The sequence below is a fragment of the Mastomys coucha genome, unplaced genomic scaffold (assembly GCF_008632895.1).
Source record: "Mastomys coucha isolate ucsf_1 unplaced genomic scaffold, UCSF_Mcou_1 pScaffold9, whole genome shotgun sequence".
In the NCBI taxonomy this organism is placed as follows: Eukaryota; Metazoa; Chordata; class Mammalia; order Rodentia; family Muridae; genus Mastomys; species Mastomys coucha.
In genome coordinates this window covers 6,620,539-6,644,851 of record NW_022196915.1, presented here as the reverse complement: position 1 = coordinate 6,644,851, position 24,313 = coordinate 6,620,539, and the positions used below count along the sequence as shown (strand labels likewise).

The 24,313-nt window shown below is 41.8% G+C and overlaps 1 protein-coding gene across 3 annotated transcripts in view; it reads left to right on the top strand.

Moving 5' to 3' along the window:
* Gng2 (G protein subunit gamma 2) overlaps positions 1–23,331 on the top strand; it is a 94,434-nt gene extending 71,103 nt beyond the window's left edge. For all 3 annotated transcript variants that reach the window (XM_031362889.1, XM_031362888.1, XM_031362890.1), the window contains 2 exons: positions 6,372–6,487; positions 22,854–23,331. In XM_031362889.1, the coding sequence (XP_031218749.1) occupies positions 6,401–6,487; positions 22,854–22,982 (216 nt within the window). In that variant the 5' untranslated portion in view covers positions 6,372–6,400 and the 3' untranslated portion in view covers positions 22,983–23,331. The remainder of the gene's footprint in view (positions 1–6,371; positions 6,488–22,853) is intronic.
* The last annotated feature ends 982 nt before the right edge of the window (positions 23,332–24,313 follow it).

Below are 24,313 nucleotides of genomic sequence, written 5' to 3'. Positions count from 1 at the left end.
CCAGAAGAATTTCCCTTACTTTTTAGAGCCATTTCAGCAATTAGCAAGCTTGAATTTGTTTCTTCTCTCTTAGAATAAATGCTGTCCAATTAGAATTACCTATACGACGAAAGAGAACACTTGACTGTTGACTATGTGTTGGCAATTTGCTATTGATGTGCCTTAGCATCTGATGGCATATACCTCTCTCTGTACAGCCAATGGTCCTTCCTACTTTGCTGGTGTCAAGCTTTTCCTCACTTTTCTTGCGGTTTGGGGACAAGATCCTCTCTTCTGTCTCCTCCCAATCACATTTATGGGGCCTTCCTCTGCATGATATAACAACTCCTCCCAAAGGCCCCACTTTTAAATTGGGGGAAGACAGTAAGCTTTAACAAAATAAATTTCTAGTTTATAATTCGTGAAAGAAAAGATATTTTCAACAGATGGAGTTAGAAAAATCAGATAGCCAAAGGCAATATATATATATATACCTGACATGATAAACAAAAATTAACTAAAGATGGATCAAAGAAGCTGGTCCATAGCTCAGCATTGGGATGACTCATTGCAGTGAACGTTTGCAAGTAAAGATGTATGGATAAAGGAGAGCAGTGTGGAACACACTACAGCTTCTACAATGAGATGGGTTTTGTTTGGTTTTATTTTATTTGTTTGTGTTATTTTTTATTTTCTTTTGGAAGGGAGATCACAAGAGTAAAGGGTGGAAAAGAAGGGACATGGAGATGCGTGGGATTAGTCTACATCATGTGAAATTCACAAAGAATCAATAAAAAGTTTTTTAAAAGGAGCAATAAACTTGGCTATGCCATGTTTGGTTGATATTTATGGGAGGCCTGTCCTTTTCTGAAGAATAATGGAGGAAGAATGGATGGGGAGGGGTGGAGGCGAGGAGGAGGGGCTGGAAGGAGTGGATGGGGTGGGGAGGAGGGGCTGGGAGGAGTGGATGGGGTGGGGTGGAGGTGGGGAGGAGGGACTGGGAGGAGAGGAAGGAGGGCAAAGTGTAGATGGGATGTAATAGATGAAAGAAGAATACATTTTATACTTTTAAAAAAATATATGGGCAATAAATTACAAAAGAATGCAAGAGAACCATCATTTTCCCAGGGAAAAGATAGATGCCCAACCCCACTGATAACAGAAATGTAAATCTAAAAAATCCAATAAAATAATACTAAGATAACTAACTACTATTGAAAAGGCAATATCAGAAAATAACAAATTTGGCCAGCATGTACAGAAATTAAAACTCTTAAGCACTTTTGGTGAAATATAAAATGGCATAGTCATACCAGAAATCAGTATGATAGTTACAAACACAGACTATATACTGTATATCACACATACTTATATATTATTATATCTTTGTATATTTATGCATTCTTGTATGTTATATATTTGTATATCCTTTATTCTTTTTATATATTTTATAGTTTTATATCTATTTATATATTTATATCTTTACATATATACATAATCTGAAATTCCCCTTTGAAGTCTACCCTAAGGAGTTGAAGCATGGTATGGAAGAAGTATGTAAATACCTATCTGTATAGCAGTGTTCAAGATAGCTAAAATATGGAAGTAACCAAAATTTCCTTTGAGAAATGAGTGGGTTTTTAAGATGCAATACTACACACACACACATACACACACACACACACAAAATAAGTTATAAGAGAAAGAACATTTGATGTACATTGCATCCTTCATGAATCTTTAAGCCATCATGTTATTTATTTATTTATTCATTCATTCATTCATTCATTCTCAATTGAAATCAATTTCATACAATATATTCCCCCAGTTCCTCCTGGATCCTTCCCACATACCTACCCAATTTTATATTCTTTTCCTCTTCCTTAAACAAAACAAAACAAGAAACACCCACAAAAGATCAACAGGACAAAAAAAAAAAGCCTAAACAAAGCAAAATGAGACAAAAAATTTACAAAAGTACCACATAGTTTATTTTGTGTTAGCCAGCTACTCATGTGCATGGTGGAGGGGCCTGCCATGAAGTGTGGTTAATATTCTCAGTCAGACTCCATTGGAGAGAGCTGAGTTTTCCTTTGTCGGTGGGTATCTCCAGGAGATAGCTTCTTGGATAGGGTTTGCAGCCTGCATCTACCTCTCCATCTACAGTGCTGGGATCCCTTCTGGACTGAATCAGTACAGGCCTTGTGCAAGCTGCCATAGTCCCTGATAGCTCGTACGTTCATCAGGCCTTTTGTGTCTGGAAGACACTGTTTCCTTGGAGTCAACCATCAGCTATGGCTCTAACAGTCTTTCCATCTCCTCTTCCTCATAGATCCTTGAAGAGAAGACTTTGATGAAAACACTCCATTTAGGACTAAGTGTTCCAAAGTCTCTTACTGTCTGCACCATGTCCATTTGTGAGTGTGACACTGATCTATGGGTATAGCAGAATGACATTAGGAGCCATTTTATTGTTAAGTTCCTTTAGCAGAATAGCAGTATTAAGTTTTCCTCTAGGCTCATGCCCTATCTATTCTCAAGTTCTGGGCCACTTTAACAGTGTTAGCTGTGGGTTCTGTCTCATGGAGTTAGCCTAAGATCAAATTAGAAAGTAGTTGGTTATTCTCAACTTCCCCAAAGTGGTCAGGTTCCAATTCCTATAACCCATGAATACGCAGCTTCCATGAATAGGCAACTTCAGGTCGCAGATGAAATTAAAGTCCTTGATCATCTGCCCTAAAGAAAAGAAGAATATCTGGGGTGAGCTGGGAAGTCACATTGGAATTACGAGGATCCTTGCAGAGATAGACAGAATATGAATTAGAGTCACGGGACGATATGACTTCTCTGAAAGTCAAGGCAGTGATCTGAGAAGGATGCAGCTCACCTTCTCCAGCCATGAAGAAGTCCCTGGAGGGCATGAAAAACCAGAAGTGAGTTCTTCCTTAGATCACCACCCTCCAGAAGGAACCCTGCCTCCTCTCTTTACACCTAGACTTTAGCCTAGTGAGACCCATTCCATACCTTCTGCTGTTTTGGTAACTGAATGAGTGTGCATGATATGTTACTGCAGCAAAACTGCACATTCTAAATCTATCCCCTCCAGAGCAAGAAAAACCAGCAGGAAACAGATTTCTATAGAATCTGAAAAACAAGACTAGAGCATTTAATCAGTTGCTGGTTTGGTGGCCAGCAAGAGGGAAACTTTTAATAACAGTGCTAATCAAGATACCCCTCGCTTCTCTATCACATAAAAGGTGGCCAGTCCACAGCTAGCATGGTATCTTTACACTGGCCCAGAGAGATGGCTCAGAAATTAAGAATAGCTGCTGCTCTTCCAGGGGATTTGAGTTCAGTTCCCAGACCCAACTCAGGTGATGCCTATAACTTCAGTTCTAGGGCATCTATCATTCTCTTTCAATCTCCACACATATGTACATACATACATACATACATATTCAAATACACACAGACACATGAAAAATTTTAAATGGATCTATTTTTTAAAAGGTACAGCCCTAAAACTTAAAAATAGAGAAAAAAATGCAGATTCCTCCTGCTTATTCTGGAATATTGAAGATGGCCAGAAACAGGAAAAAAATGACAGTGAGGGATAACTCCTTCTCAAGGACATCATTACTATGTCTCATTAGTCAAGGCTTGGATAATCATATTGAGTTGCAAAGGAGGCTAAAAAATGGATCATTTAGCAGACAATACCCAGCTAGGGTCCAGGGTTCCTGTGATCTTTGAAACTGAAAGAATGAGGGCTTGAGAAATGGCTAAGTTTGCACACAAGCACGAAGTCCAGAACCTAAGTAAAAAGTTTGGATATAGGGCATGCACCTGTAATCTCACGACTGGGAGGCAGAAACAGGAGGATCCTTAGGGCTCAGTGGCCAGCCAGCCTAGAAGAATCAGTGAGTGCTGTTTTCAATAAAAGACTCTGTCTCAAAAAATTAGGTAACAAGCCGTTGGCATTAACATCTGGTCTATATCACAATCCCCCACACCCCCCCCACACACACACACAGAGACAGAGAGAGAGAGAGAGAGAGAGAGAGAGAGAGAGAGAGAGAGAGAGAATATGAGCATACACAAACAAGTAAAACACACATAACACATAAGAAAAGAAATGAAAAGAAAAGATACCATTATTAGGAAAGGGTACTGGGAGGCAGATTATGGTCTGTGCTTCAGGTTACTGTATGATTTAGTTTCAATTCAAAGCAGCAGAGTAACTGGCCAGACTTCCAACTCTCTTTCAAGCCCAGTGAAGGTTCAGTAATCCTGTGATTATCTGCACTCTTAACATAATGAATGAATTCTAGTTCAGCAGAAACATTAGCTTCATAGAAGAGTGTCCAGGGACTTGGAGATCATGGCTGTTTTTTGCTTTTTTTTCTCAGTCTGGCTGGAAGTTAATACTCTGTCTTGGCTTTATAAAGTTTTGCTAGGCTGTCAAAGGTTTATTGGGTTTTGCACATATAATATCCCTATGCAATGACTAGGTTCTTAACCATGCTGATGAAATCATAGTCTTTTATTTCATATGAGTGAGTGTGTTTGTGTGTGTTTGTGTGTGTGTGTGTGTGTTCCAGACACACATGTGGAGGTCTGAGGACAACTGGCAAGAATCATTTCGCGTCTTCCACCATGTATGCCTTCAAGGGATTGAGCCTAGGTCACCAGGCTTGGCAGCAAGTTTATTTGCCCATTCAATCATTACCCCCACCCCTTTTTCTTGACATGAATTCCTCCCTCTCTTTATCTTCAAGTGGCTGATGGTAGTTTGGAGCTCCTTGTTGCTTCAGACATCGCTTCAATTTCTCCCTCACTGTGTTGTCTCCAAACCCTTTGAAACAAAGTTGAGGGAACAGTTAATTGCCTTCCCATTTACACTGCAAATGTTGGGCAGCCTGTTTTCAATTCATTATAAACTGACTGTCTCAGAAGGAACTCGACAGAGAATTATATGAAATTTCCTCTTTTATCTTGAAGAATTCTGCATGGAAAAATACCAAAGAGATAATTGATAGACCTTTGTTCTTAATACTAAAGAGATCACTTATAGTCTTTTTTTTTTTTAAGTGGTGGGTAAAAGTGTCTATGACCTATTGTGTGCTATTCTTCATCCCTTGGGTTTCCTATGTGCCTTTGTTTGTTTTTCGAGAAGAAGAATTTGGTCTTGTTCCATCCTTACATAAAAATGTTTCCCAAAGTAAATCAGTGTTTCAGCTTTTAATATAATGGATCCAGAACAAGAATGGGTCAGTATTGGCCTATGCCATGTGGCCTGTTTCATTTCCTGGGTCTGGCACTCTAGTTAAATTAAGGCTCTTGGATGTTGCTACCCTATCAAATATCAATAACCTCCAGGGACAGCTTTACATGGTCATAGTGTGGAACCTTGGTGAGAAGCAAAGCCCAATCAAGAGTTGGGGGAGGGCACCCACCAAACATGAAACAGAATGATTTAAAAAAAAAAAACAGTAAGAAAATGGTAAGATGATCTGATAGTCCAAGAAGGAATTAGAAGAGAAATAAAATTTAAGATAGGTTTGGAAGGGTGTGGGAGGTACACCACCGGAGGGGGTATGGGAGCTCGGGCAGAGACACTGTTTCTTGATCTACACTGGCAGAGAACTTCCCTTTCAAAGCACAAGGGCACACTCTTAGCATTTGAGGTGTGGTTCTGTCTCCCCTGGACACTGTGGACGTGTCTCTAAAGGACTAAGAAAAACAACTGTGAGCAAAGAGCTGTAAACTCAGATACAGTTCGGAGTATTTAGGGACAGCTCTTCACAATGTGCGATTAAGTGGCATTGGAAAGCCAACCCCCACACTCCCCACCACCCCTGCTGTCCCAGTTCAGTGTCCCTGCGGTAAGCAGTTTGAGGTGGTCACAGCTGACAGCAGAGTAGAGCCTGACTCTCATAGAATGTTGGAGATAGTGTTGACACCTGAAGGAAAATCGATTTGCCCTTGTTTGCTCTGCTCAGCTTTCCTCTCATTCTCTAAGGACATTTCACCCAGCCCCGGACAACAGAGAACCCACAACCACAGCAGCCACACCATGATGGTGTGTACCAGAACCCTACCACTTCCAGGGCATTTTGTAAATTAAATTAAGGTGATGTAATATCATATATACATATGTGTGTGTGTGTCTACATCCATGCATTTTACTCTGCCTGACTAGGTGAACTCTTTGGGGCAGGGCAGAAATGGGAAATCAATGCCTGCTAGTTATACATGACGCTGATTGGGATGCAGGTGGCTGGAGAGTCGGACCTTGTTGCCAGCAGTGTTTTGAGCTCCACCAGTTGTGAAGACATGCATGTCTGGCAGCTTGTGAATTCTCTGATGCATTCTTCTTCTCTGTTTTCTAGAGTGTTTGAAGACCTCATCCAACTCTCCAATGGCCAGCAACAACACCGCCAGCATAGCACAAGCCAGGAAGCTGGTAGAGCAGCTGAAGATGGAAGCCAACATCGACAGGATAAAGGTGAGGATGACGGAATGCTGTAATCGGGGGCTCATCTAACTTGACTAAGGAGCAAATGTCCTCCAGCCAACTGCCATGTGACTATTTTCCACAGAGATGGGTAATACCAGAAAGGATAGGGGAGAGATCTAATAATCCCACTGATACTAATTTCTCTAAGGTATCTTTGCTTTCTTAAGGATTCTCCAACATCAAATGATGATATGCATTGAAGTGGGGTTCCTATGTTGAATCAGAAACAATCCAGGCGGTGGTGGGAGGCAGAGGCAGGAGGATTTTTAGTTTGAAACCAGCCTGGTCTACAGAGTGAGTTCCAGGATAGGCAGGGCTACACAAAGAAATCCTGTCTTCAAAAACACAAACAAACAAATTAAAAACTACAGCAAAAAGAAAAATGGGCTTGGGCTGAGTTCCAGGCAAAGCAAAAGGTGGGCACGTGAGACATCAATCCACTAGCCAATCCCAGGCCCAGGAAAGATCTTCTCATTTTGGGTTCTGACTTTTTCTGTCCTGTTCAGCATCTAAAATTTAGTGCTGCTTTTTTGAGCCTAATCTGTTTTATTCATTCATCGCTGACAAGTTTTTTATCTTTATATGTTTTTGGTTTTTTTCCACATTTGAGGCCTAGGTAGACATCTCAGTGAATGAAGTACCTTCCTTCAAACATACACAAACACACACACATACCACACCCTACACACACACATACCACACCCTACACACACACATACCACACCATACACTCACACATACCACACCATACACATACACACACACACACACCACACCATAGATACACACACCACACCATACACACACACATACTACACACACATACCACATCCTACACACACACATATACCACACCCTACACACATACATACAACACCCTACACACGCATACACATACCACAACATACACACACCACACCATACATACACACACACCACACCATACACACACACATACCACACCATACACACACACATATACCACACCCTACACACACACATACCACACCATACACACACACACACCACACCATATACACACACATACTACACACACATACCATACCCTACACACACACATATACCACACCCTACACACACATACCATACCCTACACACGCATACACATACCACACCTTACACACACACATACAATACCCTACATACACACTTACCACACCCTAAACACACACATACCACACCCTACATACACACATACATATCACACCCTATACACACACATACCACACCCTACACACATACTTACCACACCCTAAACACACACATACCACACCCTACATACACACATACATATCATACCCTATACACACACACACCACACCCTACACACACACATACCATACCCTACACACACATATCACACCCTATACACACATACTACACCCTACACACATACCACACCCTACACACACACACACACATACTACACATACCACATACACACATACACACACACATTGAGTTTGGATCTCTAGCACTCCCACAAAAAGTCAAATTTGGATGCCTGCACGATGGCTCAATGGTAAAGTTGCTCAATTCCAAACCCAACAATTTGAGTTCAAGCTCCAGAACCCACAGAGTAAAAGGAGAGAACTGACTCCCTCTGAGATCCACATGTATACTGTGGTACACACACACACACACCACATCACACACAGACTTACCACATACACACATACACACACACACACCACACATCACATACCACATACACACACACACATACCACACCATACACACATACAAACTACACATACCACATTCACACATACCACACACACACACACACACACACACACACACACACACACACAGAGTAAGGAAGCACCGTAAATAAATGATGCAAAAAGAAAACATCCAAATGTGGTTGTGCTCAGAAACAGACAGATCTCAGGGACTCACCAGCCTTCCAGTTAACAGAAACAGCAAACTCTAGATTCAGTGAGAGACCCTGTTTCAAAAACTAAGGTTGGGAGAGATGGAGAACGATGTCCGGCATTCACGTCTGGCCTCCACATGCACATACAAAGTCAATCTTGTTCTCTTGAAAAGTCAAGCAGCATAGATGTCTAAGGAAGATTAGTGGTTTACTTTTTCCTTCATGCCCCAGCTTTACTGAGGCTGCTTTAGATAAAGCACGGTTTTGGTTCAGACCCTTGGCATAATTTGAATGGGAAGCTAGCCCCACCGTCACTGAATAGGCAGCTGTTATAGTTTGGATTGCTGGAGAGGTGAATTTCTGTCAGTCACCACGATTTTACTTCCTCAGAAACACTTCAGGAAATGGAACTCAGAAACACTTCAGGAAATGGAACTCAGAAACATATCTCATTGTACTAAAATCAAAATAGAACATTATTCCAAGTGCCTTTTTAAAGATCACAGCATTTTTCTACTTTCTCTTTTTCTATACCTTAAAAAGTCCGGATCAGTCAGTGGATGTACGGACTGAACAGTAGGCAATAAAATGTGGCTCAGGACCCAAATCCAGCCCACGCTGTTTTTATAAATAAAGTATTATTGAAACATGTGTATACTCACTCATTCACTTACATTTTGTGGGTAACTCCAGTCACACATCAGCCATAGAATAGAGGTGTTAACAGAGATCACACAGCCCACAAAACTCCAAATAATGGCCCTCTGTCCCTTTACACAACGAGTCTGCTGGTTTAGAGCAGTTGTTCTCAACCCACTCTATGTTCACATCACCCAAAGGATGCTATAAACAGACCAATCCCCAAAACAGGACAAAAGGAAAGCCAATTAAATTAGGGTCTTTTGGGTTTAGGGTTTAGGCGTCAGTTTGGGGGTTTTGTTTGTTTGTTTGTTTGTTTGTTTTTGTTTTTAATCTTCAGTTAATTCCAATATATAGCCACAGTTAAGACCTGCTACCTCAGAGCAAGGGGTTCGATCCTCTTCCTGCTATCTGCCCGGTCCTGTATAGTGAAAAGAGAGCTCATCGACCTTCATAAAGAAGCTGGGCAAATATCTAGGAGATTTTCCTTTGTAAACTCAGGCTCCTGGTAGCGGCCTTCTCTGTTTTCTGCTGTGTTTATTTTTCCTTGCTTGTGAATGAGACAAGGGCTCCTTCCCATGTGTTTTCTTCCTCTGTCACTCTCTGGCTCCTCCTCCTTTGTTGCTACTTCTTTTTCATTTCCTTAGTGGAAAACAAAACAAAACAGAGACTGGTGGGTGTTTTAACTGCTAGGAGAAGGGAGGTGGCCCAGGGACTGCTGTATCAGAGAGAGACACTCATTTCCTTTATAAGGGACTGAGGCTCCACCATCATCATCCTAAGAAACAGGAGTTTTGTCCTACGGAGCTCTGCTGTAGTTGGCATGTCTGCCACTCTTCACAGTCACTAGACACCGGTACTGAAGGAGAGAGCATGCTGAAATGCCCTCTTCCACCAAGCCATCCTTTCTGTGCATCCTTGACTGCAGTGGTTCCTGCCTGGTCCCTGCAGTCCACTTCAACCTGCTTCCGTCAGCCGTCAGTCACCTGTCACACTGCTGCCAAGAAAACTTTCCAGGAGAAAATTTCATCGTGTTCCTCTCCCACAGAGAACTTTATTATCCCATAGCTCCGCGTTCGTTAAACAACACATCTTAAATTTTGATGGAACCCACAATGGTTATATCAACCACCTTTGATTCCCTTGAGAGGAGCTGCAAGTGCCTTGAACATCCTCCATCTCTCCCTTTCTCCTCTCGCTTTACTAAGGAGAATGGCACTCCATGAGAGGCATTCCATGAGGGAGAATGGACTTCCTGAGAATTCAGACCAATCAGTAAGTTCTCAAAGAAGCTATCCAGGACCTTCTCTGTGATGTTTAGATTTTTTTCATTTGTCCATTTGTTCATCTACTTGTCTAATAAATATTTTACCGAGATTTTCTATGTTGCTAGCACTTGTTAGGTTTGGAAGATAGAAATGAACAGATAGGATTCATGCCCTCAGTTATGTGTGGTATAATGAGGGGTAGATACAGAAGATACGAACATGACCTGCTATCACAATAAGCAAAAATATCCAGGAAGGATACTTACCAAAGCTGTCAAAGCTAACTCCTGATTGCCCTTTGAAGAGACATAAATAAATAGCTTCTGAGAGATGGCGTGTGTGGAGAGAGCATATGTAAGGGTTAGCCCAATGAACCATGCACCGAGTGGCCACTACCCAGGTGATCTTCACAGTCTCATCTCTGAGTCCTTGATGTCATCAGACCTTCTGTTAATGGAAATTCAGCAGCAGCCTGTACTCTGGCATTTGTTCTGTACCACACAGCCAGGCAGGCATGCTGTGGTGAAATGACAGATTATTTTTAGTTTCGCTGTTGGGTAACACTGTGACTATATTGACACCGTTCTCAGCTAGCTGGTTCGGGGATCCTTCAAGGACTCTGAGATTTCTAACTGCTTCACTTACTTTCTAGGCCTGAGCCTTTCAGCAGCAAGAGGGGACTTTTTGTTTGCTTGTTTGTTTTTGTTTTTCTAGACGGGGTTTCTCTGTGTATCGATGATTGTCCTAGAACTTGCTCTGTAGACCAGGCTAACCTTGAACTCACAGAGACCCGCCTGTCTCTGTCTCCCGAGTGCTGGGATTAAAGGTGTGTGCCACAACTGCCTGGTTAAGAGGGGACTTTTTGGACGATGCTAGGCTTGTGATTTTCCAGTTGCAGCAGTAACTTCATCAAACCATAGCTTTATGTGCATCTGGAAGAACCAGCTGTAGTGACCTTAGTAAGCAGAGCTAGGGTGCAACTGCCATTGCAGCTCCCAAAGGTCATATAAGCAAGAGGTGCCTTATCCCTCAGGTGGCCCCTAGAGTAACCCAGCCTGCTCTATTGGACCTGAATTACACTTTTTGTTTTGAAATCTTTCTTGTTTTTTAACCTTTGTATCATATGTCCTGGGAGATTCAAACTAATGGAACCCATATCTGTTCATACACCCAGGCATATATTAATGACCTTCCCAGCTCTTCTCTATTTCTTTGTTAGCATTTCCTTCAAAGATAGGGAGTAAAAGCAAGGGAGTCAAAGTAAAGGCATAGAGAGGGCTTGTGAATGGTGATGCTCGGATTTCTAAAGCAGGGACTATACAAAGGCTAATAGAGAAATAAGGGAAGGCTTATCCTTAGACAAGGACATATCAATCAACTGCTGTCCTCTACTTGTGTATGTGGGGGACACGTACAGAAGTAGAGGACAGCAGAGTTTTAGGAAGTATCTTATTACCATATTAGGACTCTTTGGGTATCAAAGAGAAACCCAAAGCAAACTAACTTAAGCAGAAAGAGGAGATTAATTATAGAAGATACAAGGTGTCTTAGAATACAGAATAAGAATGCATTTCTTAGAAATGCAGTTGAAGGGTCAGCAATTGAAGGGATGACTGGAACCACTGGGAACTGAGAGTCCTCCATGATGAGCCATTGCTTCTCCTGCCATTTGTATTTCCTGGGAAGAGTGAATTTCTCAGCTGATTGGTGCATATGACAGAAGATGGCCACCCTCAGCTGGCAAGGTAACAGAAAGGCTTGACCACGTTTTTTTCCAGTTTCACCACCGTAGTCTGACATCTCTGTTTAGCAAGAATAAGATCTCTAATTTCCATCACCTGCCATCAAAATCAAAGCTGCAGTACAAAATCCTAATTTCTAGGAATTAAGAATAAGAAAAGAGCCAGGAACTATTGTAAGATAGGCTGATATTCTTTAATAGAGACCACTCTTAATGTTACAAAAAAGAATCTAGAGGTAAGAGAGGGAAAAAAATATCCAAGGCCAGGAGCATGAAGAAGCTGATTGGTTCTTAACTGGTTAGGCTCATAAATTGACCCCACATCAAAATTTCAAGCTTGCTCATTTCTCCCAAATATTTCTAATATACCTTTTCAATGGATTATTCTCTTCTTGCTCTAGCAATGTGTCATGTAAATTCCCATTTACCTGGTAATTCTGGGTTCCTCACTGGAAACACCCGTCCTACCCCTCTTTGCCTGTGTAAATTATATTCCTTCATTAAGTGTTAGCTTAACCCCTCATCTGTTCATTAATTTTTTTATATTCCTACCAAATTTGCTAATTTAACTTTTATTAAATAAACCTTTCCAAACAGACCACATGGTCCTTAAATCAAAGAGTGTTTGTATCCCTTGAAGATTCTAAGTATGAATGTAATTAGCTAAATAAACCTGCAGTAATCAAATGCCATGTGAAAAGGGATAGGAGAGGTGGTTCTAAAGTCAGATTGTTGTGCATTATGTGGTGGCTATAAGTAAACACCTTTTGCAGTGCACCTTTTTAAACAATTCAAAAATAATAAAAGACAGGCTGATTTTAATAGTTGAGAAATACATTAATTAGGGAGTCAAGTCTGGACATTTCTAATTTCTATCATCTTTATGATGATAAACCCGTACTACATAGGAAATGAACTTCAGAGAATGCTGTACTGAGAAATAAACGAGCTTAAAACAGGTTTGAGGGGAGCCTGACCTACATAGCAAGATCCAGGGGCTGGGGGAGGGGGCAGGAGGCAGAGACAGAAAGAGAGACAGAGAAAGGAGAGAGAGAAAGAGAGAGAGAGACATCCAAGAAGTGAGCTAGTTAGATATACGTGGTGCTAGGGAATGGACACATAGCCTCAGTTTGGGGCTTGATAAATATTTTTCCATCATTTGAATTAAAAGTTGTAATATCCCTTCCTCAAAGTGATATGTTCAGTTTTATTAAGAAGGGTAAAGTATACTTCTCTTTGTGGGTCAATTGAGAACATTTCCATAGATAATGAAATCAGTAAAACATACACCAGCCTTACAGGCATTCAAGTATGGCCAACCTTCATTTATTGTACTTGCTGGAGATGAAGCAAAAGCTTTTCAGTTAAATTCTGGTCTGCACTGATATGAGTGAGAAACTTCTGTTTGATGAAAACTAATAAAATATTTAAGAACTCAGTAACTATTGGTCCAGCACCAAGTATATACTTACCCTGTGCATTTTACGTAGCCACTGGGGAAGCATCGTACACTAAGCATCTAAATTTGAAAACCTAAAGCATTCCCAAATCCAAAACTCCCTAAGCACCAAGACAGTGCCACCAGGGGAAACTTCCACACTTGACTTCAATTGAAGGATCAGGGTAAAAACATAAGCTCACAAAAATACTGTAAATCATTAACTTAAGGCTATATTCATGAGGTATGAAATATAAATGAATTTTGTGTTTTGTCTTGTGTCTTAGACACCCACACACATTCCATTTTTCATTAAAAAGTTTTAAAGCACAGAGATCCTCAATTTGTACCTTTTACAAAAGTTTAGAAGTTTTAAATCCCTGAGAAATTAAATTTTTGAAATAGCCCAGTTATCAGTGACAGCGGAGTCTCCCTTACACACACACACACACACACACACACACACACACACACGCACACACGCACGCACACGCACATGCACACACACGCACACACACACACAACCGTTAGCTAAGCCTGGTGGTGTAAGCTTGCAATATCAACTACACAAAAGCCTGAAACAGCCCTGGGTAACTGCATTAATGCAGGCAAACCAGATGAGGAAGTGACACCATGACTGATAAGCTTTAGTGCACAGGCAACTTCCCATGGGCAGAGGCAGTGACAGCCTGTCAGGGCATGTTTCGTTGCCTGGTGGCTTGTATGCCTTCTAAGGTATCAGCTTGAAGATGGAGCTCAATTTCAGGATGTAGTAAAGATGGAACTGTAGCTTTTCATTCCATTTCAGTTTGACAGGAGGTCTGGCTTCTCTCTTCATAGACAGCTGTCTCTTCTGCAACCTCTCAGAGACATCAAGGCATCTGTCTGACTACAACAGTTTCTTTTTATTTCAGAGCTGATTGTTGTAGTCCGGTGGCTGTCTAGAGTCCCCCTCTCCTCACTCCTTGCTTTGAGTTTGGTGAGGTTACTCATAACCCAGATTTCAGCAATTATCAGTCCGGGAAGATCAATGCTACTGTCGGAAGTAAACTCCTGGGCTAGAGAAAGAGAAAGTTCAGTCACTGAAGTTCTTACCACAGAAGCTTGAAGACCTGAGTTTGAGCTTCAACCCAGATGTGACAGTGTGCACTTGTAATTCTAGCACACAAGTGACAGGTAAATCCTTGGAACTACTGGTCGGTCAGTCACCCTGGCTAATCAGAGAGCACCAGATCAATAAGAAACCCACTTTAAAAACAAAGAAGGGGCTGAAGAGATACCTTAGCATCTCTTAGCACTAAGAGCACTTGCTGCTCTTACAGAGGAACAGAGTCCAGTCCCCAGCACCTATGTCAAGCAACCCACAAGTATCTGTGACTCTAGCTCTGGGAATTTAGCACCTTCTTTTTGGCCCCTTTGGGTATCCACACTCATGTGGCATGTGCACACATATCCATAAGTTTAAAAGTGTTTTTTTTTTTTAATGATGACATTCTTTCTTCTGTAAAGTTACTTTTGTCCTGGAGACATCTCAGTTGACAAGTCACAAGTACAGTGACAAGGGCTTTTATTTTCCTACCATTTGGAATAAGTTAAGAAAAGGGCACACAAGCTAGGCAGTGGTGCCACATGCCTTTAATCCCAGCACTTGGGAGGCAGAGGCAGGTGGATTTCTGAGTTCAAGGCCAGCCTGGTCTACAGAATGAGTTCCAGGACAGCCAGGGCTACACAGAGAAACCCTGTCTCAAAAAAAAACAAAACAAAACACAAAAAAAAAGAAAGAAAAAAAAGGAAGAAAGAAAAGAAAAAAGAAAAGAGCCCACCATCTTCAGTGTTTTAATGTCTATGTCCTGCTCAGGACATTCTTCTCCATGATCATAGTGTAATGGTCAGCGTCAATAGTGGTACACATTCCCATTCTAACCATGAGACTCCATCTAAATATTAAAAGTGACCCCAATAATAATTTCTTTAGCAAAAGGACCTGATTTAGCAGAAGGATCCTGTCTTGCACTTAGCTGTCCTGCGTGACACAGCTTCTCTCACGACCTTGACACATTTCTAAGATTGTGGTCCATTTATTTTATACAAGGTCACTCAGTTTGGGCTCATCTGACATTTCTTTCCTTTCACTATGTGGGCCCTGGGGATCAAACTCAGGTCATGAGGCTTGGTGACAAAGACATTTACCAACTGAACGATTTTGCTGTCCCCTTTATCTGATATTTCGCTCTGATTAAATTCTAGTTAGAAAACCTTGACCATATAGAGTGTTTCTTTGTCGCCTCCCCCAAGTGGGACTTGATTTTGAGTTGTCACTTACTAGTGACATTAACTTTGATTATTGACTAAGGTAGCATCCTCACGGTTTCTCCATGAGAAGTAATTCTTTTTCCCTTTGCACTTCTTCAGTATCTTGAAACTTGGGAAAGGTAGCTCAAGATTGTGTAACTCTTTTCTTCCTCATAAAACATCCCGGTTTGTTTGTTTGTTTGTTTGTTTGTTTTTAATGTATTTAATTATGGGCTCAGGTGTCCCCATTTAATCAATGGTTTGTAATCTTTGTTAATTTATTACTTTATTTTACATGTATAGGTATTTTGCCTGCATGTATTTCTGTACACCAAGTGTGTGCACTCGAGGAAGGTAGAGAAGGCACCAGATCCCCTAAAAGCAACGATGGGAGTTCTGGGAATTGAACCCAGGTCTGCAGGAAGAACAGCCATGCTTTTAACCACTCAGCCATTTCTCTCTCCAGCTCCTGTAATCTATTGTTCTAATCTTCAATTAGCACAGGATAAAAGCTGGCTACTCTGTCCTTTGAGTGTGAATCCCTCATTCCTTTGAGTATTTGCCTAGTTTGGAGCAAAAGCAAATTCTCCTCTTATTTCTTTCTTAGCCCTGGAGTCATCTTTTCCTCCAAGGAGCCCTGGTTCCTTGGAGAATGGTATTTAAGAACCAAGATCTGGATGTGCAATATGCTCATTGTTCCCAGGTCCTCTCCCTAGACAAAGCTAGAAAGTGCACATACATGTTCACATACAGACACACATATGTAATCATGCACACTTCACCTCTATTTTTTTTAACTATGTCTGTATGTGTGTGAATTTATAACCATGCATTTATACCGAAACAACCAAGTCCTATTCTATACTGTAGGGTTCAGTATCATTTTTTAATTCCCACAATTATAACCCCTTTACTGGCAATGATACACAATCTCCCCTTCCCTGGCAGGTAACTGAGTTTCCACTCCACATTTCCCCTTCCAACAGATGTCTTGCACATCCTTTGTGTTTTTCTTTCTCATTTTTTTTTTTTAAATGTACACCGTAGCTGTCTTCAGATGCACCAGAAGAGAGCATCAGATCTCATTACGGATGGTTGTGAGACACCATGTGGTTGCTGGGATTTGAACTCAGGACTTTTGGAAGAGCAATCAGTGCTCTTAACCGCTAAGCCGTCTCTCCAATCCCCCTTTGTGTCTTTCTTGATCATATTTTCTTTTCTCTGTGGCCTTGATCATGTAGAGAATATTTGTAATAGTTTTTTTTGGCCACATCCCTATCCACGAACTCTATGGACCACACCAGTCAGTCATAAGTCTTTTTGTTCCAATTAGTTTATCTCTTATCTATAGTTAAACCCTCTTCTTGCTTATTTTCTATTGGCAATATTTTATGAACAGTAGATACTGTGAAGTTGCCTGCAACTCTAGTTCCAAGGAATGCAATGCTCTCTTCTTGACCCATGGGAATTTGTAAGAATACACCACTATTAGTTGAATGAAATATCTGTTCACTAAGGTTACATTTGAGAACTTCTTTTGTATTGACCTGAGCCTCTTCCATGTGTCAGCACTGACACTACAATGATGAGTGAGATAGATAAGGTTCCTGCCCTCCCACAACACAGTGCTTGAAGGGTTAGAAAATATCCAGCAACCAATAAACAGGCTCAGAAGGATAATCACACTGCGGAGGGGTGTGGATTCTGTGCAGGAGAAGAGTGCCCACTTGGACAGAAAAAGATAAAGAAAGCCAGTTTGGAGGAAGAGATCAGGGAGTGCCCTATTGGGAGTCAGGTTTCTGGAAGAAAAACGGGACTGGCTGCAGAGGATGTGTGGAAGGATGTTCATCAGAATCACATATACAAAACTGTAAGGCAGAGAGGACTCTGGGGCTTTCAAAATTAAAGGAGAAAGTGTTGGGACATGAAATTGGAGAGGAGTGGGCTCGAAACATTCAAGACCCATAGGTTAGTATATTATGTTTTTGTTTCTACAGAGTATAGCAGGCAAGAACTGATGGTTTCAAATGGAGAATTATATAAGCCAACGTGAATTTTTAAACTACTGTTATAGTCACAGTATGGTGACAGAACTTGTGACATTTTCAAAAGCAAGGGAGTCATCCAGCTTCCTTTCACATTTTGGTGTCCTTGACCCAACTGGCTATCTGCTGAAGTTTTTGTTCCCTTTCTCAGAATGACGCTTTTACCTTACAGAGAAAACTACTTATGTTGAAATACAGTGTATCAGAATATTTTTTAAAAAGATTTATTTATTTATTTTTATGTGTATGAGTACATGTGGCTGTGAGCCATCATGTGGCTGCTGGGAATTGAACTCAGGATGGCCCCCCTGCTCGCTCCAGCCTGCCCAATATACTGTAAGCTGTGTTCCAGACGCACCAGAAGAGGGCGTCAGATCTCATTACAGGTGGTTGTGAGCCACCATATGGTTGCTGGGATCCAAACTCAAGACCTTCGGAAGAACCGTCAGTGCTCTTACCCGCTGAGCCATCTTGCCATCCCAAGAATATTTTTATAAGATATTTTAGATAATAGCACATCTCTAAAAAATATTTTCAAAACGTATATAGTATATACTATGGTTATAGGTATGTTCCTTTATTTACAGTGTCTAATGTCATGCCTACAGCCATAAAGTGGGTAAATAATAGTACAATGTTAAGGTATGAAGATGAGTGTAATATGATTGAAAATATCAGATTCTATTGACTGACTCATTTTCCTGTAGCTCTCACATTTATAGTGAAAGGAGATGACAAATTTCCATTTGAAGCTAGTGAAAATAAAGGAATGATTTTTATCATCAAACTTCATAGACCACTCTTTAAATTCTATCCTCAGGCCCACTGGTGAACCCAGTTAATCACTTTTTATCTAAGCGGCTACTTCAGTTGTCCTGAAAAGGATGGAGCTTCAAACTATGGAGCTGAATGGAGATGACAGCAGGGATCTAAGTGTAGGCTATTTCTGGACTATTCTAAGGTTCAGAGAGAATCTTCATGGAATAAGTAGGCCTATGAATATGAAAGAAATTGTGTTCATAGTGTTAGAAAAGATAACCCCAGAGCATGAGGTCCAGGCAGAACATCACATAATTTACTGCAAGGTAAGGGACACATGTGACGGTCTATGTAGAGATTAAATTAGGAACATGAACATTCACATTTGGCTGCTTCTGAGCTGATACCTAAGCCAAGCACTTACTCAGCGAAACCTAGAATCTACCTGCCCACTTTGAGGACAGTGCTGGACATGATGGCACACATCTGGATTCCCAGTGCCTAAGAGACAAGAGAATCCAGAGTTTTACACCAGCCTGAGCTACATACCAGCTGGAGTTTCACACCAGCCTAGCAAGGGTCAAGGCAGTATAGGAAGATCCTGCCTCAAAAAGCAGCCGAACAAAGGATGAGGGTTTTAATAACTTTAATAACTTACAGACTATTCTACAGATTAACTATGACACCTGGCGTAAAGTAGTTTGGACACATAGCAAAGGCCACAGATACCAGCAATTATTCCAGCTGTTAGCAAGAATCTGATGTTGTGTTGGATCATCATCCACAAGAGACTGCAGTCTCATAAGGAAACAAAATGTATTTTGAAAAGGAAATCACTCAATCATTTGTTCAAATATAAACTACAAACAGTTCCATGTTATTAAATTTTTCAACTCTAATATCTTCTGTGTCATAAAAAGCACTTTGAAGACTGCAGGGATGACTTGGTGGCTAAGGACACTGGCTGCTCTTCCAGAAAACCAGGGTTTGGTTCCCAGAACCCATGTGGCAGCTCCCAACAGTCCCAGAGGATCCAGTGCCTTCGTCTCACTTCCTGGAGCACTGCACACACGGGGTGCACAGACATGCATATAATCAGACACTCCCCACACACATAAACTGAAAATAAAATCTCAAGTAAAAAGTGCTTCAGGAATTTCATGCTATGTGTTTGTATGTGAGCATCATGGATGAGTAGGTGTGGCTGGTACCAGCTCTCTTCCTAACAAATGTGAGTTCAGTATTGTTCAGTATTGCTGTTCAGTCTCTGTTGCTTAGCAGTTACACTCCTGTTTAACACATTCATGCCTATTGCTCAAATAAGTAAAAGTCATAGAAAAAAATGGTTGCAATTTCTCCTCAAAGTCTGGCCTTTGCCTTCATTTGGGGGAGCCATGGTTAGAACAGTCCATTTGCTTTCATTCCATCATCATCAAGTTTAGGAAAGATGCACAAAGAATTGGTTTCCACTTTTGGAACTAGCCAGGCATTTGAGTAGTTTGCATGCAGGCAGCTGCAGCTTAATGGCAAAATCTCAGCATCTGAGTTCTGCCACATATGTTGCCTGTGAACAAGCTCCTAGAATCTGCCAATCTTCAAGCTTTCATCTACAGAAGGCAGATGATGAAGAAAAAGATGACTCAAAGGAACATATCTAACATTTGTGCTAGAATGTGACTTTGTTTAGTAATAGGGTGTTTGTAGGTGGAAGCAAGTTAGTAGGCGGTCACACTGAGGAGGGCACACCCTTACACAAGAACCCACAGAGTTGAACAACAAAGAGGCAATGGGCAATGTAAAGACAGGTGTCAACATTGGAGTGCTCTGTGTACAAGTCATGGAATACTAATGGTCAACCACAACTACTAGGTGCTGACAGTGTCATGGAGCAGATTCTCTTGGTCCCCAACCCTCTGACACCATAATTTTAAACACCAAATTTCTAATGCTGTGAGAGAATGTACTGGGGCTGCGTTAAGCCATCTGGTTAGGTAATGCTACATCAAGGCAGCCATGGGAACCAAATCCTTATATCAATGTTTATATCCAAATCAGGGTAAGCTGGGTTTCCTGGCAGTAATCACCCCCTCACCCTCTATTTTTTGGCACTTCCCACTCAGGTCTACTTTCCACTTTACTGTAGAGCAAGAGAAATTTTAACTTGATATCAAGAACAAAGTAGGCTTATGATTATAGACTGACTGTGAGATTTTCCCTAATCAGAGCAGCTGCCATTCCATACCATACCATTGTCATCAGGAATCCTGGCCCTTGGAACAGTATCTGTCTAGAATATTGCTTCTGCCTGGTCTGTGGTAAAGAGAACAAAGAAAAACTGAGCATTTATTGATTGAGAATATAAAATTGATTTCTGTGTCCAACCTGTTTTTTTGTTTGTTTGTTTTTGTTTTTGTTTTGTTTTGCTTTTGGCTTTTCGAGACAGGGTTTCTCTGTGTAGCACGGCTGTCCTGGAACTCAGAAATACACCTGCCTCTGCCTCCTAAGTGCTGGGATTAAAGGTATGCACCACCACCGCCCGGTTTTGTGTCCAACCTGTTCATCATAAAACTGGTGTAGCTGTAAGTGAAGGGCATCTAATCCACTTGGTACTCGGGCAAGGACCGAAGCAAGGGTATGGCTATTGATCCATTCATGGAAACTTGTGAATTTGGCAGGGAGGCCCTAATTATTAGTCCAAATGGACAGAGAGGAAGAGGGAAGAGTGCCTGGCAAGTCGTGCACTGATTCTTCTGCCCCAAAGTAATTAGTATCAATTTTGCTCACATCTCATTGGTCAGAACAAATCACTTTGATGCAAACTAGTCTGACATCACTGTGTGGATATATGGAGCCTACCTGTAGTGAGGACCATGGTATATTTTTATTATACTATAGTCTGCCCGAATCTTAGAGAAGCTTATACTTGCAGTAGTCACCATGAGATACTTTCACACTCTACCATGGTGGTATTTTCATAAGCAAAGGTCTTTGGAAGCCTTTTCCTCCAGCACAAGCAGACCATGTCATGTAAGAATTCAACGACTGACTTGTTTCTGATTCTAAATGGCCTTCTTCTGGGGGATTGCCTACCTCATCAACAGATGTCAGCTTATCTTTCAAAATTAAATTTAGCTCTTCAAGTAACAAAAACGTGCAACAACTGCTGAAGAAAGCACCCCTGGCAACTCCTCACAAGGAGCTGGCAATGTGCATCCCATTGTCTCATCTCCAAAAGCAGGGAAGCCTCCCTAATGGGAGCCTTCCTTGTTGGAGGCGCATGGTGCTACTGTAATGTATATGTTCTATACTACATGATCTCAGCTTGTGTGTGTGTGTGTGTGGATGTAGGCAGCCGCTTGGACGATAAAATCCAAGATGGCGCCGGTTCCTGATACTCCGTAGCAGTAAACCGGGTCCACTTCACATGCGCCAAACCCAAGCAGGTCAAGCAGGTGCATGCTAATAAGGTGGTAGCCGGGGAACCAATCCAGGAGGACTTGAGAGCTCGGGCTCGGGTATAAAAGCAGCGTTCGCAGAGCAGCTGGGGCCATTCCACAGAAGCAAGAAACCTGAAAGAGCTGTAACACTAAGAAACCTGAAAGAGCTGTAACAAAAAGAATTCCTGAGTAAACCGCCTCGGTGTTCTGTCGTCATTGCTGCTGGTCAGCAAAGCCCGGGACACGTGTGTGTGTGTGTGTGTGTGTGTGTGTGTGTGTGTTGATATGCCTGGCTGTAGGCATCCTTAGGAGAATTCCAAAATCAGGGGTAGGGCTATAGAAAGATAGCAGTGGCTATCCTATGTAAAGAGCATCCTTTATGTGGGACTGGATGTCTTTCCTGGCTTATCTCACTTGTATAATCCTGCCGCCAGTGCTGGGACTCAGGTGCAGGCACTAAGGTATCATGGTAGAAAATTATAAGGAGAGGATTGGCTCTTGTGCAGTTCTCGAGTTAAGTGGCTCTTCTGTTTGAGGCCCTAAGGGTTTCCCATCTGGATCCCCACCTGCTGGCAACAGCTCTTTCAGCTTAGTTTCACTGACAACCCCATCTACAGATGTGGAAGCAGATATCAGGAAGCCGATGTCGTGTAGTATAGAACATACAGTATATAGGTAGGGCGTCAGCCCTTCACTTAGGTCCTTTGGCTTTCAAGTGCTTAGCTGGATGAGCTCCAAGGTGGTGGACCCCAAAGCTGGGGTCCCGAGTGGTTGAGTAGTGGTGTTTGGGTCTGTGCCTGTGTATCCTCTCAAATGCTTCTGCCTTCCCTTGCAGGTGTCCAAGGCAGCTGCAGACTTGATGGCCTACTGTGAGGCACACGCCAAGGAAGATCCCCTGCTGACCCCAGTCCCGGCCTCAGAAAACCCCTTCCGGGAGAAGAAGTTCTTCTGCGCCATCCTTTAAGTCTCAGAGGGGGCTGAAGAGCGTCGGGGCTCCCGGGACATAAATGTAGAGTTCCTAGCAAAGTGGGCGCCTTTCTCGTCCACAGCATTTAAAGAGAGGAAGGAGAACCATCCTGGACACTCCGGGCTGTGCATGTTTAAAGAACTGTCCCCTTATGAGAATGAAAGCTGATTCCATGTCCCAACTTTAGAGATCTGACCCTGCAGACCGGCCTGGAGGAGGGGAATGTATAAAAAACAAGATTGGTGTCACTTCTTTTCTGCTGTCCCTCTAAGACCTTACATATCTGCTTCATATTTATAAACAAAATAAACATTAAAGCCGGTGTCCTGAGCTAAGATATGGCTGACATTCTGGGAATGAGAATTGTCTTTCAAATACCCTCTGATAAGCTGTCGCCCCATGTTGCCACAGTCCAGTTTAATGGTTTCCACGTTTAGTCTTTTGTGCCTTTTTCTTTTCCTTCCCTTTCTCTTTCTCTACCCCTCTTTGTTAGAAAGCTGAGGGGATAGGACTGGGTTTGTGTATTAGACTCAACTCCAAGGAGGAGTGAACAGCTGAGATGTTTAGAAAGATGTTCCCCATGGGATTTCTTCATGAGAATAACAATAAGAAAATAGAAAAAAAAATACACACACATACACAAACACACACACACAACACAATGCCGGCTCTCTGTGTTCTCTTACCACTATTCTTAATGTTTGTATATGATAGTTTTGATTCTGCGAGTAAAAGTATACCATGTGTTGTGACCGGTGCTTTCATAGCTCTGTGATAGTTTTTGAATAATACTGCATGAACATGTCCCTACATCACATCCATTCAGAAGTTTTGTTGTTCAGCTGGAAAGCTAAGAAGAGAAGTGAGAGAAAAAGAGGCCAGCGAGGAAAAATATCCTCTGTATTTTGAAAATTGAGATCACTTTAGCGCCTTAGCCATGCCTGAAATACCTCCTAGTGAACTGTGGTATAAGTACCTCTTGACAGATTTCCCCAATCCACAGCATTTGGGCTTACCCAGGATCCAGGGCAGCACAATTAACCCACACTGGAGACCAGGCAGGGATCCATGATGATTTGGGAAGGCACTGTCAGAATATCAGACTATCGCTCATTCCCATGTTCCAGGAACTGTGGAAAGCATATGTAAAAGAACATTTTCCATGTTCATAACTAGACAGCCATGGCCCTCTTTAGCTCAAACTTCAGAAGAAATAAACCCACAGCTCCAAGGGGGTGGCCAGCCTCAGAATGCTGTTGTTCAAGAGACAAAGTCCCTGAATTGTGCTCCCAGCAACCCTCGCAGTTGGCTCTTCTTCTGACGGGGGG